General features: G+C 47.1%; 2 protein-coding genes across 2 annotated transcripts; both read right to left on the reverse strand.

The window, feature by feature from the left end:
* Window positions 1-895: 895 nt before the first annotated feature.
* LOC109769467 (enoyl-CoA delta isomerase 2, peroxisomal) lies at window positions 896-1,973 on the reverse strand. Its single transcript, XM_020328207.4, has one exon. The coding sequence runs from the start codon at window positions 1,851-1,853 to the stop codon at window positions 1,137-1,139; it is 717 nt and encodes a 238-aa protein (XP_020183796.1). The 5' UTR covers window positions 1,854-1,973; the 3' UTR covers window positions 896-1,136.
* A 699-nt stretch (window positions 1,974-2,672) lies between these two features.
* On the reverse strand, window positions 2,673-4,927 carry LOC109769465 (large ribosomal subunit protein uL5). Its single transcript, XM_020328206.4, has 5 exons — window positions 4,758-4,927; window positions 4,549-4,656; window positions 4,057-4,099; window positions 3,770-3,965; window positions 2,673-3,067 (listed from the first exon to the last, which is right to left on the reverse strand). The coding sequence occupies exons 1-5, from the start codon at window positions 4,758-4,760 to the stop codon at window positions 2,875-2,877; spliced, it is 543 nt and encodes a 180-aa protein (XP_020183795.1). The 5' UTR covers window positions 4,761-4,927; the 3' UTR covers window positions 2,673-2,874.
* Window positions 4,928-12,372: the final 7,445 nt, after the last annotated feature.

A 12,372-nucleotide genomic window follows, 5' to 3' on the forward strand; every position in this document is an offset into this window, starting at 1 on the left:
GCAACCAAGGAGCACATAACAACTATAATGGAGCGAGCAACGGTAATTTACGGAACAGAAAACCGTCAATAGTCCCGGTAGAGTGGAGCGCGTGACCAAATTTTCCAGAAGGTATCTCACACGAGGGGTTTACCAAGGTTCAAACCCTCATGGGTACAATATGTGTGGGAGCTACCGAGACGATGAGTAGATGTCAGGGGATTCCAAACTACCCCTGACCTCGCCATATAAAGGGGGACGAGGCCTAGGGTCACACGTCCTACGAACCGACCTAGAGCCACAATCAGATCGGATGGGGGGGGTCTTTGACTTGTACACCAAGACGAAGAACTTCTCGGAAGGAGGGCTTCTCATAGGTCGAAGGGCCCTGGCTATGCCCTATTTTGCTGGGCCTTGAGGTCGGCCCAGCGACGGGCGTCCCGGATGATGGGCCACCATTGATTTAATACACCGTTAGTGGCCACCAAACTTATTTAGAGTTTGCCCATGTTGTCTCTCGAGCCACTGACGGACAAAATTCAGACGAGCTCCTACCGTATGAAATAAGTTAATTGTTCCGGGTCTAGCTTGTCTGGCCTTCCTCTCTATTCTTGATAGTCAAATCGTTGAAAGCGATATAAGAGCCCTTGTAGCGGCGGCTGGAGGGAGGGGATGGATGGGCTCAACACGGACGGCGGTGAGAGGAGTCAAAACCCTAACGAGAGGGGGAAAACGTAGTAAATTTACAGGGACGACTTTGACTATTGTTGAAGGACAAAACTAAAATAATTCTCTTAAATCTAAATTGCCCAAGTTTAGGTGGGTATTGAGCAAACGTATATGCTGATCTGCTCCCTCCATTGTTCACGACGTTTGCAGACCAAATCGAATGTTCTAAACCATTGATAGTCACAAGTAAGAAAGAACTGGTTGTGTGAGTGCCCATGTTCATGCTTCACAAGCTAAATCTATCAGCAAGAAGCTTCGGTCGGTCTCATGAAATGAAACCAGAAGCGAGATCAATAAATCACACAAGGAAAACTACCAGCACAACGCCGGATCGCAGTTCATCACAAGGCAATTCCACTCGATTATTCAGCTCCTAGATGTCTACGACATGCTGCAGATTCAGAGCAATCCTTCAGAAGCAGAGGAGCCTACAGCCGCGGCCGCGCCGCCACCGCGTCGGCGCCGTAGTCCTTGACCTTGCCCCACACGGCGGGCCACATGGCCTTCCTGATCTCGGCCACGACCTCCCCGTCCCACCCCCTCGCCGCGAGCCCCTCGGCCGCCGCGACGGCCGCGGCCACCACGTCCTCGACGCCGCCGTCCGCGGCCGCGTCCACCACGCCCCGCCGCACCGCCTCCGCGGCCGTCATCTTGTCCCCCCTGAGGAGCATGTCCCGCCTGGTCGCGGCGTCGGGGACCTTCTGCCGGAGCAGCTCCCCGAAGTAGTCGACGATCTTGATGCCGGCGTCGACCTCGCTCATGTACAGGAACCCGCGGGAGGCGCGCATGACGACGGAGTCGTGCGCGAGGGCCAGCGCGCAGCCGGCGGCGGCGGCGTGGCCCGTGACGGCGGCCACGGTGGGCATGGGGAGCGCGAGCAGGTCGGCGACGAGGCCCCGGAAGCCCTCGCTCATGGTGGTGTGGAGGTGGGGCGGGACCGTGCGCGCCCAGGCCTGGTCGAAGCCGTTGGAGAAGTACTTGCCCTCGGCGGCCAGGACGAGGGCGCCGGCGCCGGGGCAGGCGGCCACGGCGGCGCGGATGGCGGAGATGAGGGCTGGGCTGAGGCGGTGCTCGCCGGCGCCGGTGAGGGTGATGAGGTGGACGCGGCCGCGCCTCTCCACGGTGCACATGTTTGCCGTGTCCATTTGGGGGGATCAGCAGCAGGCGACCGAATTTCTTGCCAAGGGCGGCGGGACTTGCTGTGGTTAACCTAATCGCCTCTTTACACGAGCTTCCCAGCAATTTCGTTCTCTCTTACCATTGGCTAGTTGGCTCATGAGTCATCACGTATGTATCGGCATACCATATAAACTTTCGCCATTAAAAATAACCAAACTGACAGCGAAACTAATGATATTGGTTTCGACCCTTGAATAACATTGAGCAAGTAGAAACCGGACAAGAATTTTTGGGACATGATTCCACATGCACCTTATAAATAGTAATTCTGAGAAAAATGCGGGCAAAATTCAGAAAAATTGAAAAAGAAAATATCTAGCAAACATGGTTGACCATTCTGCTCTGTATGAAGTTTCACGAAGAAATGAGTCAATGACACCCCGGGCATTCTAGGCAAAAATGACAAAAATCTCTACGGAATAATAAGTTCAGACTGTATTTTCTACACTACAGGTGTCATTCCGTCATGAAATTTTCATTTGAGAAATGTTTGTTTGTGAAATGTATTTTCGGCAGAAACCTTCGTTTCAAACGTAAAACGGGTGGAGAAAAAATTTACATATGCGGCATCGTGTGGAGAAAATATTTACAGTTCTAGGTTGGTTTCATATCTTCAGAAAAGAGTAACAGTAATGAATGCCTTCCAGCTGCGTAAATGGAGAAAATATAAGGAAGAGGTTGCAACTTGGAAGATACAATGGTCATCACGTAGGGCGCACGAAATTCGGGTGGACGAACCAAAAAATTAGAGAAGATTCGAGAGTAACCAAACAAAAGGCAGGTCATCACATAAGCCAGACATATACTCTATTGTTGAAAGAGGATAAAACAGTAGTGAGCCTCTTAGACGAAAGTGCAGATCAAACAGAAATCATCCAGCTTGAGTACAGGCAAAACTGACAAAGCATTTCGGTTTCTAGGTAACATACATATCCAGCAACCAGGTGAACTTCATTAACTCAAGGTCTAAAGAGAGCTACGTCCTTCTTAGCTCGCATGGGACTTGTTGAGGATGACACCCTCGTACTTGACCTGGAACCACTTCATGGCGTCCTCCTTGGTGACCCTCTGGTGGATACCGACGCGGGCCTTGCACCTGCGGCGGCGGGAGACGCGGTACCCAGCACGCTCGAGCACCACAAAGAAGTCCATACCGTAGATGCCGGTAGATGGATCGTACCTGATAAGGGAACATGGTTAGTTTCTGGTCCTTCAAGAAAGTGACAATCTTCATTGCACAACCATTGTGCGCACTCATATGCAGGTGTGCTATCAGCAAACAGACAGAACAATGTACTGGAACTACTTGGTAAATGAAGGTAGTAGCACCCCAAATACAAAGGTTAGGAAGGACCTAGGCAGTGGCAACACAACGTATCCAAACTAAAGTCAAGCAGTGATTTGCACAATTATACTGTAAAAGAATAGTTATCCACAAGGATTCCAATAGAATGTCAAATATTAACAGTGCCAAGATGAAGGAACCAAAGCCCTGCATGTATGTTGTTAATTGAACGCTTGAGAACCAAGTAAGGTATTGGCAGATGAAACAACTGAGTAAATACATCCAATCTAAGGATGATGATTCAGCCCATTTAATCTAACCAATATTCTAAGCACAAGGAAATAATGAGTGCAATAATCTTATGGAATTTAACGATTAGAGTAACTGACTAATGATATGTAGCCCCTACTACTGCTACAGACAAATATCAGTCTCGGTTCTCAACTCTCAAACAGTTCCTATATAGCTGCTCTAGTGATTTTGATCTCAGCTACTTAATAATGATGAAACAGAATCATCTACTTGATTAATAAGTATTAACCAGTCCCAACAAGCACCGAGTTGACAAAAAAAAGTGCTGCCACCATCTCAACTTACTTCATGCCGAGATCGATGTGCTCCTGGATACCGAAGCCAAAGCATCCGGTGTCGCTGAAGTTCCTCCTGAGCAGCTCGTACTCCTTCACCTTCAGGCCACTCTCCAGCAGCTGCATCGCCTTCTCACCCCTGATAGTCACATAGCAGGCGATCTTCTCATTACGCCTGATACCGAACGACCTGACAGTGTACCTCGCTGCAGTAGCACAATATCGTTCCTATTAGGACCAACTACATTGACCTCAATTGACATGTCCAAGGGAACAAGTCGGATTTAAGAAGCTCACCCTTGGAGAACACCGGTGACTGTCCGCTCAGCTGCTCCAGCACCTATCAAATTAACAACAGGAATGCAGTTAACATCGATCAATGATTGGCAGTTAAGCTGTATTTTTCAGAGACCGGGAATGCAGGGAAATCAGTTTTAACTACTCGGTGCCACTCGGACAACACTGATTAAAGTCAATCTACAACTAGGGAAATGGAGCAGAAACGATTGACCACACCAAGACAGCAGTGGTTACAAAGTAGCAGCATCAGAACCAGAACCCGATGCATGTCCTACAAGCAAACTACAAAGGAGACACCCCAGATAGGATAGGCCAATGACGAGATCAGATAGATGCAATTCCACAAACTAGAGCACTAGACTGCAAGAACAACCAGGCTACTAACAACCAATATATTGACATCTGCACGGAACTAATCTGAACCATACGCGCGCGAGCGCATCAACGAGGCGAGCGGGAGGGTAAATAGACAGGCAGGCAGATGTATACCTTGGAGGCGCGGGTGAGGCGATCTCCGCTCTCGCCGACGGAGATGTTGAGGACGAGCTTCTGCACCTTGATGTCCCGCATGGGGTTCAGCTGCTTCTTCTCCGTCGACTGCGAGCACCAAAACACAGACAACGCCGCATCATCAGAACACCAGGAACACGAGCAACCCAAAGGATTTGGAACAACTGACAGGGCGGAGGGGAACTCACCATGGCGGCGGGATCTGGGGAGCGGCGGCGGGGGAGGGGAGGAGGGGGGGGGGGGGAGGGGGGGAGGGGTTTAAAGAGTGGTGCGGGGCGGCGGCGGCAGCGGCTTTGTAGGGAGGGAGAGGAGCAAACCCTAGCGCGGAGGGTGCTTATATGCCTGCAATTACGTCCGTGCCCCCGCGTGCGGTGTGGAATGGAGGGGTGGTTTAGTAATTTTGGTTAATCTGGCTTAGGAGCACAAAAAAAAGAAAAAATTCCGTCGCCGGGACTTGAACCCGGGTCTCTCGGGTGAGAGCCGAGTATCCTACTACGACGGAAGCTTGCAAACTGTTTGAGATTCGTTCATAAATCTAGTCGTGTTTGAACTGGTCAACAAATAGACATACAAAAGGATTAAGGTGGCGTCAGTTTCTCGAGTTCAAACATGACTAAGCCAGATTACAATTGCAACTAGTCAACATGGATACATGGAGTGGTTGCAATTGTAATTAGTTGAATTTAAATACCCAGTTAAGAAATAGTTTGGTTTGTCCATTATTCTTGCATCTTATCTTCTTATAGAAAGGTGACATGTATAATAACAATTACAGCTTTTCAAACCTTATCAAATGTTTCTACACATCCATTTTTCTCTCGAATTTTTACTTCCTCCGTGCCTAAATATAAGTTTTCTTAGAGATTCTAATATGAACTACATACGGAATAAAATAAGTGAGTTTACACTCTAAAATACGTTTATATTCATCTATATATGTTGTCCATATTCAAATATTTAAAAACACATATATTTAGAAACGGAGGGAGTATATATTTATGTGGTTCGTTCCGCTCAAATGAGCACGGCAGCCCACACCTTCACGTTCTTTGGTGTCGGGGACCTTTGAAGAACGCATGCAGGCCATAGTAGCTGCTTAGTGCTTACCTTGCTTTAGACGTACTATTTATCTCCATATCATTGTTGAAAAAGGCTTTCGTCTCGTTTTATATATAAAGTAACGACCATCCACAGTCCAGGTGCAAATGCACGTCATCACAACACACGCATACACTCAAGTCAGAATACATAGGCGCTGAGCGCAGCAACATCACCCCTAGTACTACAAGAACAACCGGAGTCCTCAACCGTGAACACGTCACCGCGAAGAGATGAAGCCGCATACGACGACCTGTGTGCTCCAAGGCAGCGCCTTCAGAAAGGTTACAAGACCAAAGTGTCGCCGCCATCCGACCCGAGGATCAGATTTTCCCCTGGAGCAACATGACAGGCAGCGAGAGCCGCGACGACGCCTTCAAGAAGGGAACGAGCTCCGCCGCCGCTGGTCCGTCTGAAGATATATCGGGTTTTCACCCCGGCCAACACTCACCGCCACCGAACGACAAACCCCGGCGACCACGCCTCCCACACGACCATGGCCACCGGGTAGCACCGAGCCACGGACTCTGCCCATGAGCACCGCGGAACCACCACCAGGGTCGCCGCCCCGGCATTCAAGACCTTGACACTACCTCACCCGAGACCCACCGCTGCCTCAACCAAAGATACGAGCGGAAAGGACCCGCCTTTCTCACCCCTTGGCGGCCCCCAGCGCCGAAACCAAATGGGCTGGCCTAAACTAGCCTCCATCGACCCGTCCTGCGTCATCGGGCATGAGATGAGCTCGGTCCTCGTAAGTGCAACTAATCCCCGGGTGGTTTTGGCAATTCATAACAACATATACCTCATTGAACTAATGTCCATTCAAGATAAATATTTCAGGATGTTCAATGATTGGCATGGCAGTGAATAGAGATGTTGACTCCTCAAAATGCTAAGGAAATGGATTGGCAAAAAGCTCAAGACTCTACATTTTTGTTTAAGTGATCCAATATCACATTGAGTCCATAGGAAAGCCAATACTATTAAAAGGGGATGAGGTGTCGCTTATGACCTTGTTGCTTAAGTGCTTAGTGATATTGCTCCAAAACCCACAACCACTTTCTCCATCCAAATATGTCCGAATCCTAAACTCCAACTCGGCCCCATCGATATTTACTACCCGGAGCCACCGAGTTCATATGGACTTAGCCACTGCCAAACCCGTAACAATTCGGATCCACCAATATGGATCTCAGTCCCACCGAGATGGCCTTGCTAACTCTCTGTTGCTTGTTGCAACTATTTCGGTCCCACCGAGAATTACAATCGGTCTCACCGATATGGCTTGACCGATTCTCTGTTGCCTTATTGCTTCACTTCGGTCCCATCGAGATTAGGTTTTCCCTAAGCCCTTGCACATTGGCCCCACCGAGTTGTTCCCGTCGATCCCACCGAGATTCCCAACGTTCATATTTTTACACAAATCAGTTCCACCGAGTTTTCTGACCGGTGCCACCAAGATGGGTCAAAAGTGTGTAACGGTTGGATTTTGTGTGGAGGCTATATATACCCCCACCCCTGCTTCCTCGTTGAAAAAAGCCATCAGAACGTGCCTACACTTCTACCATTCATTTTATGAGAGAGAACCACCTACTCATGTGTTGAGATCAAGAGATTCTATTCCTACCATTTGAACCTTGAGTTCTAGCCTTCCCCAAGTTGCTTTCCACTCAAATCCTTCTTCGACCATATCCAAATCTGTGAGAAAGAGTTGAGTGTTGGGGAGACTATCATTTGAAGCACAAGAGCAAGGATTTCATCATCAACACACCGTCTATTGCCTTTTGGAGACTAGTGTCTCCTAGATTGGTTAGGTGTCGCTTGGGAGCCTCCGACATGATGTGGAGTTGAACCAAGAAGTTTGTAAGGGCAAGGAGATCGCCTACTTCGTGAATATCTACCCGAGTAAGGCAAGTCCTTCGTGGGCGATGGTCATGGTGGGATAGACAATATTGCTTCTTCGTGGACCCTTCATGGGTGGAGCCCTCCGTAGACTCGCGCAACCGCTACCCTTCACCGGTTGAAGTCTCCATCAACATGGATGTACGATACCACCACCTATCGGAACCACGCCAAAAATCTTTGTGTTCACTGATACGTCTCCAACGTATCTATAATTTTTTATTGTTCCATGCTATTATTTATCTATCTTGGATGTTTTATATGCATTTATATGCTATTTTATATGATTTTTGGGACTAACCTATTAACCTAGAGCCCAGTGCCAGTTTCTGTTTTTTCCTTGTTTTTGAGTTTCATAGAAAAGGAATATCAAATGGAGTCCAAATGAGCTGAAAATTTACGGTGTTTTTTTATGAAACAGAAGAAGCCCCCGAAGCAAAGGAGTTGGGCCAGAAGAGCCACGAGGCCCCCACAAGGGTGGAGGGCGCGCCCTCCGTCCTTGTGGGCTCCTCGTGAACCCCCCCTGACGTGAAACCGACGCCAAAAATTCCTATAAATACAGAAACCCCCCGGAAAGAAACCTAGATTGGGAGTTCCGCCGCCGCAAGCCTCTGTAGCCACGAAAAACAATCAGGAGCCCGTTCCGGCACCCTGCCGGAGGGGGAAACCATCACCGGTGGCCATCTTCATCATCCCGGCGCTCTCCATGACGAGGAGGGAGTAGTTCACCCTCGGGGCTGAGGGTATGTACCAGTAGCTATGTGTTTGATCTCTCTCTCTCTCTCGTGTTCTTGATTTGGCACGATCTTGATGTACCGCAAGCATTGCTATTATAGTTGGATCTTATGATGTTTCTCCCCCTCTACCTTCTTGTAATGGATTGAGTTTTCCCTTTGAAGTTATCTTATCGGATTGAGTCTTTAAGGATTTGAGAACACTTTATGTATGTCTTGCATGTGCTTATCTGTGGTGACAATGGGATATTTGCGTGATCCACTTGATGTATGTTTTGGTGATAAACTTGCGGGTTCTGTGACCTTGTGAACTTATTTATACGCCTCCAATGTATCTATAATTTATGAAGTATTTATGCCATGTTTACAACAATTTTATATGGTTTTGGTATGATTTGCATGGAACTAACCCGGATTGACGTTGTTTTCAGCAGAACTACCGTGGTGTTGTTTTTTGTGCAGAAATGAAAGTTCTCCAAATGAGCTGAAACTTTTTGACGATTTTTTTTTGAACAAAAAAAGAGACCTCCAAAGCTTCGTGGGGGGCCAGAAGAGCCACGAGGAGGGCACAACCCACAAGGGTGCGCCTGGTGGGCCTGGCTTGCCCCGGTGGGTTGTGCTCACCTCGAGGCCCATCTTCGTGTGAAACCGACGCCAAAATATCCTATAATAGAGAAACCATCAGAAATAACCCTAGATCAGAAGTTCCGCCGCCACAGGCCTCTGTACCACCGAAAACCAATCTAGACCATGTTCCGGCACCCTGTCGGAGGGGGGAATCATCACCAGTGGCCATCTTCATCATCCCAGCGGCCACCACGATGAGGAGGGAGTAGTCCACCCTCCGGGCTGAGGGTTTGTACCAGTAGCTATGTGTTTAATCTCTCTCTCTCTCTTGTTCTTGAGATGTCACAATCTTGATGTATCGCGGGCTTTGTTAATATAGCCGGATCATATGGTGTTTCCCCTCTCTATCTTATTGTGATGAATTGAGTTTTTCCCTTTGAGATTTTGTTGTTATCGAATTGAATACTTTTATGGATTTGAGAGCACTTGATATATGTCTTGCATATGAATACTCGTGGTGACAATGGGGTATCATATTGATTCACTTGATATGCATTTTGGCATTCAACTCGCGGATTCCCGCGGTGACATTGGGATAATCTTTGCATAGGGGTTGATGCACGTTCTCGTCTTTTGTTTCTTTGGTAGAAATCTTGGGGCACTCTTTGAGGTTCTTTGTGTTGGATTGAGTATTATGAATCTGAAATTATTTGGTGTTATTTTAGTACGAACTCTTGGATAGATCGATCGGAAAGAATAGCTTTGAGGTGGTTTCATACCCTACAAACGATTTATTCTTATGCTCTCCACTAGAAGGGACTTTGGAGTGATTCTACATTGCACGTTGAGGGATGGTTATATGATCCAATTATATTAGCATTGTTGAGAGATTGCACTAGTGAAAGTATGGACCCTAGGCCTCATTTTTCAGCATTGCAATACCGTTTTTGTGCCAGTTTACTATTTGCTACCTTGCTGTTTTTATTTATTTAGATTATAAAAATATATTTCTACCATCCATATTACACTTTTATCACCATCTCTTCGCTGAACTAGTGCACCTATACAATTTGCCATTGTATTGGGTGTGTTGGGGACACAAGAGATTTCTTGTATTTGATTGCAGGGTTGTTTGAGAGAGACCATCTTCATCCTACACCTTCCACGGATTGATAAACCTTAGGTCACCCACTTGAGGGAAAATTGCTATTGTCCTACAAAACTCTGCGCTTGGAGGCCCAACACGTGTCTACAAGAATAAAGTTGTGTAGTAGGCATCAAGCTCTTTTCTGGCGCCGTTGCCGGGGAGGTGAGTGCTTGAAGGTATATCTTTAGATCTTGCAATCGAATCTTTTAGTTTCTTGTTTTATCACTAGTTTGTTTATAAAAGAAAACTGCAAAAAATGGAATTGAGGTTGTATCATATTATTGATCATCTTTATAATATCTTTCTTGAAAATGATGGATCAGAAAATTGTGCTCAATTGTTAGAAGAAGAAGTCAATAAAATGTTTGGCACAAAATATTTGAATGATGAGCATGATTGCTGTTGTGGAACGTAGCATGCAATTTCAAAAAAATTCCTACGATCACGCAAGATCTATCTAGGAGATGCATAGCAATGAGAGCGGGAGAGTGTGTCCAGGCCTCGTAGACCGAAAGCGAAAGTTTTAGTTTAACGCGGTTGATGTAGTCGAACGTCTTCATGATCCAACCGATCTTAGTACCGAATGTACGGCACCTCCGTGTTCAGCACACGTTCAGCTCAATGACATCCCTCGAACTCTTGATCCAGTAGGGGTCGAGGGAGAGTTCCGTCAGCACGACGTCGTGGTGACGGTGATGGTAATGTGATCCGCGCAGGGCTTTGCCTAAGCACTACGACGCTATGACCGGAGGAGTAAACTGTGGAGGGGGCACCGCACACGGCTAAGAGAACAATTGATGTCCTTTGGGGTGCCCCCCGCCCCCATATATAAAGGAGGGGAGGGGAGGCCGGCCGGCCCTAGGGGTCGCACCAAGTGGGTGAGTCCCACTAGGACTCCTAGTCCTAGTCGGCTCCCCCCTTCCTTCCAACGGAGAGGGGGAAAGGGGAAAGAGGGGCAGAGGGAGAAGGACAGGGGGGCCGCGCCCACCACCCCTTGTCCAATTCGGACTGCTATGGGGGGGCGCCACATCTTGTGGCCTGCCTCCTCCTCTCCACTATGGCCCATGAGGCCCATTAACTTTCCCGAGGGGTTCCGGTAACCTCCCGGTACTCCGGAAAATCCCCGAACCTCTTCGGAACCATTCTGGTGTCCATGTACAACCTTCCAATATATGAGTCTTTACCTCTCGACCATTTTGAGACTCCTCGTCATGTCCGTGATCTCATCCGGGACTTTGAACAAACTTCGGTCACCAAAACACATAACTCATAATACAAATCGTCATCGAACGTTAAGCGTGCAGACCCTATGGGTTCGAGAACTATGTAGACATGACCGAGACACATCTCCGGTCAATAAACAACAGCGGAACCTGGATGCTCATATTGGTTCCTACATATTTTACGAAGATCTTTATCAGTCAAACCGCAATAATAACATACGTTATTCCCTTTGTCATAGGTATGTTACTTGCCCGAGATTCGATCTTCTGTATCATCATACCTATTTCAATCTCGTTACTGGCAAGTCTCTTTACTCGTTCCGTAATGCATCATCCCGTAACTAACTCATTAATCACATTGCTTGCAAGGCTTATAGTGATGTGCATTACCGAGGGGGCCCAGAGATACCTCTCTGATACTCGGAGTGACAAATCCTAATCTCAATCTATGCCAACCTAACAAACACCTTCGGAGATACCTGTAGAGCATCTTTATAATCACCCAGTTACGTTGTGACGTTTGATAGCACACAAGGTATTCCTCCGGTATTCGGGAGTTGCATAATCTCATAGTCAAAGGAATATGTATAAGTCATGAAGAAAGCAATAGCAATAAAACTTAACGATCGTTATGCTAAGCTAACGGATGGGTCTTGTCCATCACATCATTCTCGTAATGATGTGATCCTGTTCATCAAATGACAACACATGTCTATCGTTAGGAAACTTAACCATCTTCTATTAATGAGCTAGTCTAGTAGAGGCTTACTAGGGACACAATGTTTTGTCTATGTATTCACACACGTATCAAGTTTCCGGTTAATACAATTCTAGCATGAATAATAAACATTTATCATGATATAAGGACATATAAAATAACAACTTTATTATTTCCTCTAGGGCATATTTCCTTCAGTCTCCCACTTGCACTAGAGTCAATAATCTAGTTCACATCGCCATGTGATTTAACACCAATAGTTCACATCTTTATGTGATTAACACCCATAGTTCACATCGCCATGTCACCAATACCCAAAGGGTTTACTAGAGTCAATAATCTAGTTCACATCACCATGTGATCAATACCCAAAGAGTACTAAGGTGTGATCATGTTTTGCTTGTGAGAGAT

Source organism: Aegilops tauschii, chromosome 3, assembly GCF_002575655.3.
Source record: "Aegilops tauschii subsp. strangulata cultivar AL8/78 chromosome 3, Aet v6.0, whole genome shotgun sequence".
NCBI lineage: Eukaryota > Viridiplantae > Streptophyta > Magnoliopsida > Poales > Poaceae > Aegilops > Aegilops tauschii.

Excerpts from the sequence above, each read along its gene's own strand:
- LOC109769465 (XM_020328206.4), bottom strand. Across the intron at positions 4,100-4,548 it reads GCCTCACCCGCGCCTCCAAG|GTGCTGGAGCAGCTGAGCGG; the intron begins GTATACATCTGC and ends TTAATTTGATAG. Across the intron at positions 3,966-4,056 it reads GTCACCGGTGTTCTCCAAGG|CGAGGTACACTGTCAGGTCG; the intron begins GTGAGCTTCTTA and ends GTGCTACTGCAG.
- LOC109769467 (XM_020328207.4), bottom strand. The coding sequence starts at position 1,853 with ATGGACACGGCAAACATGTGCACCGTGGAGAGGCGCGGCCGCGTCCAC.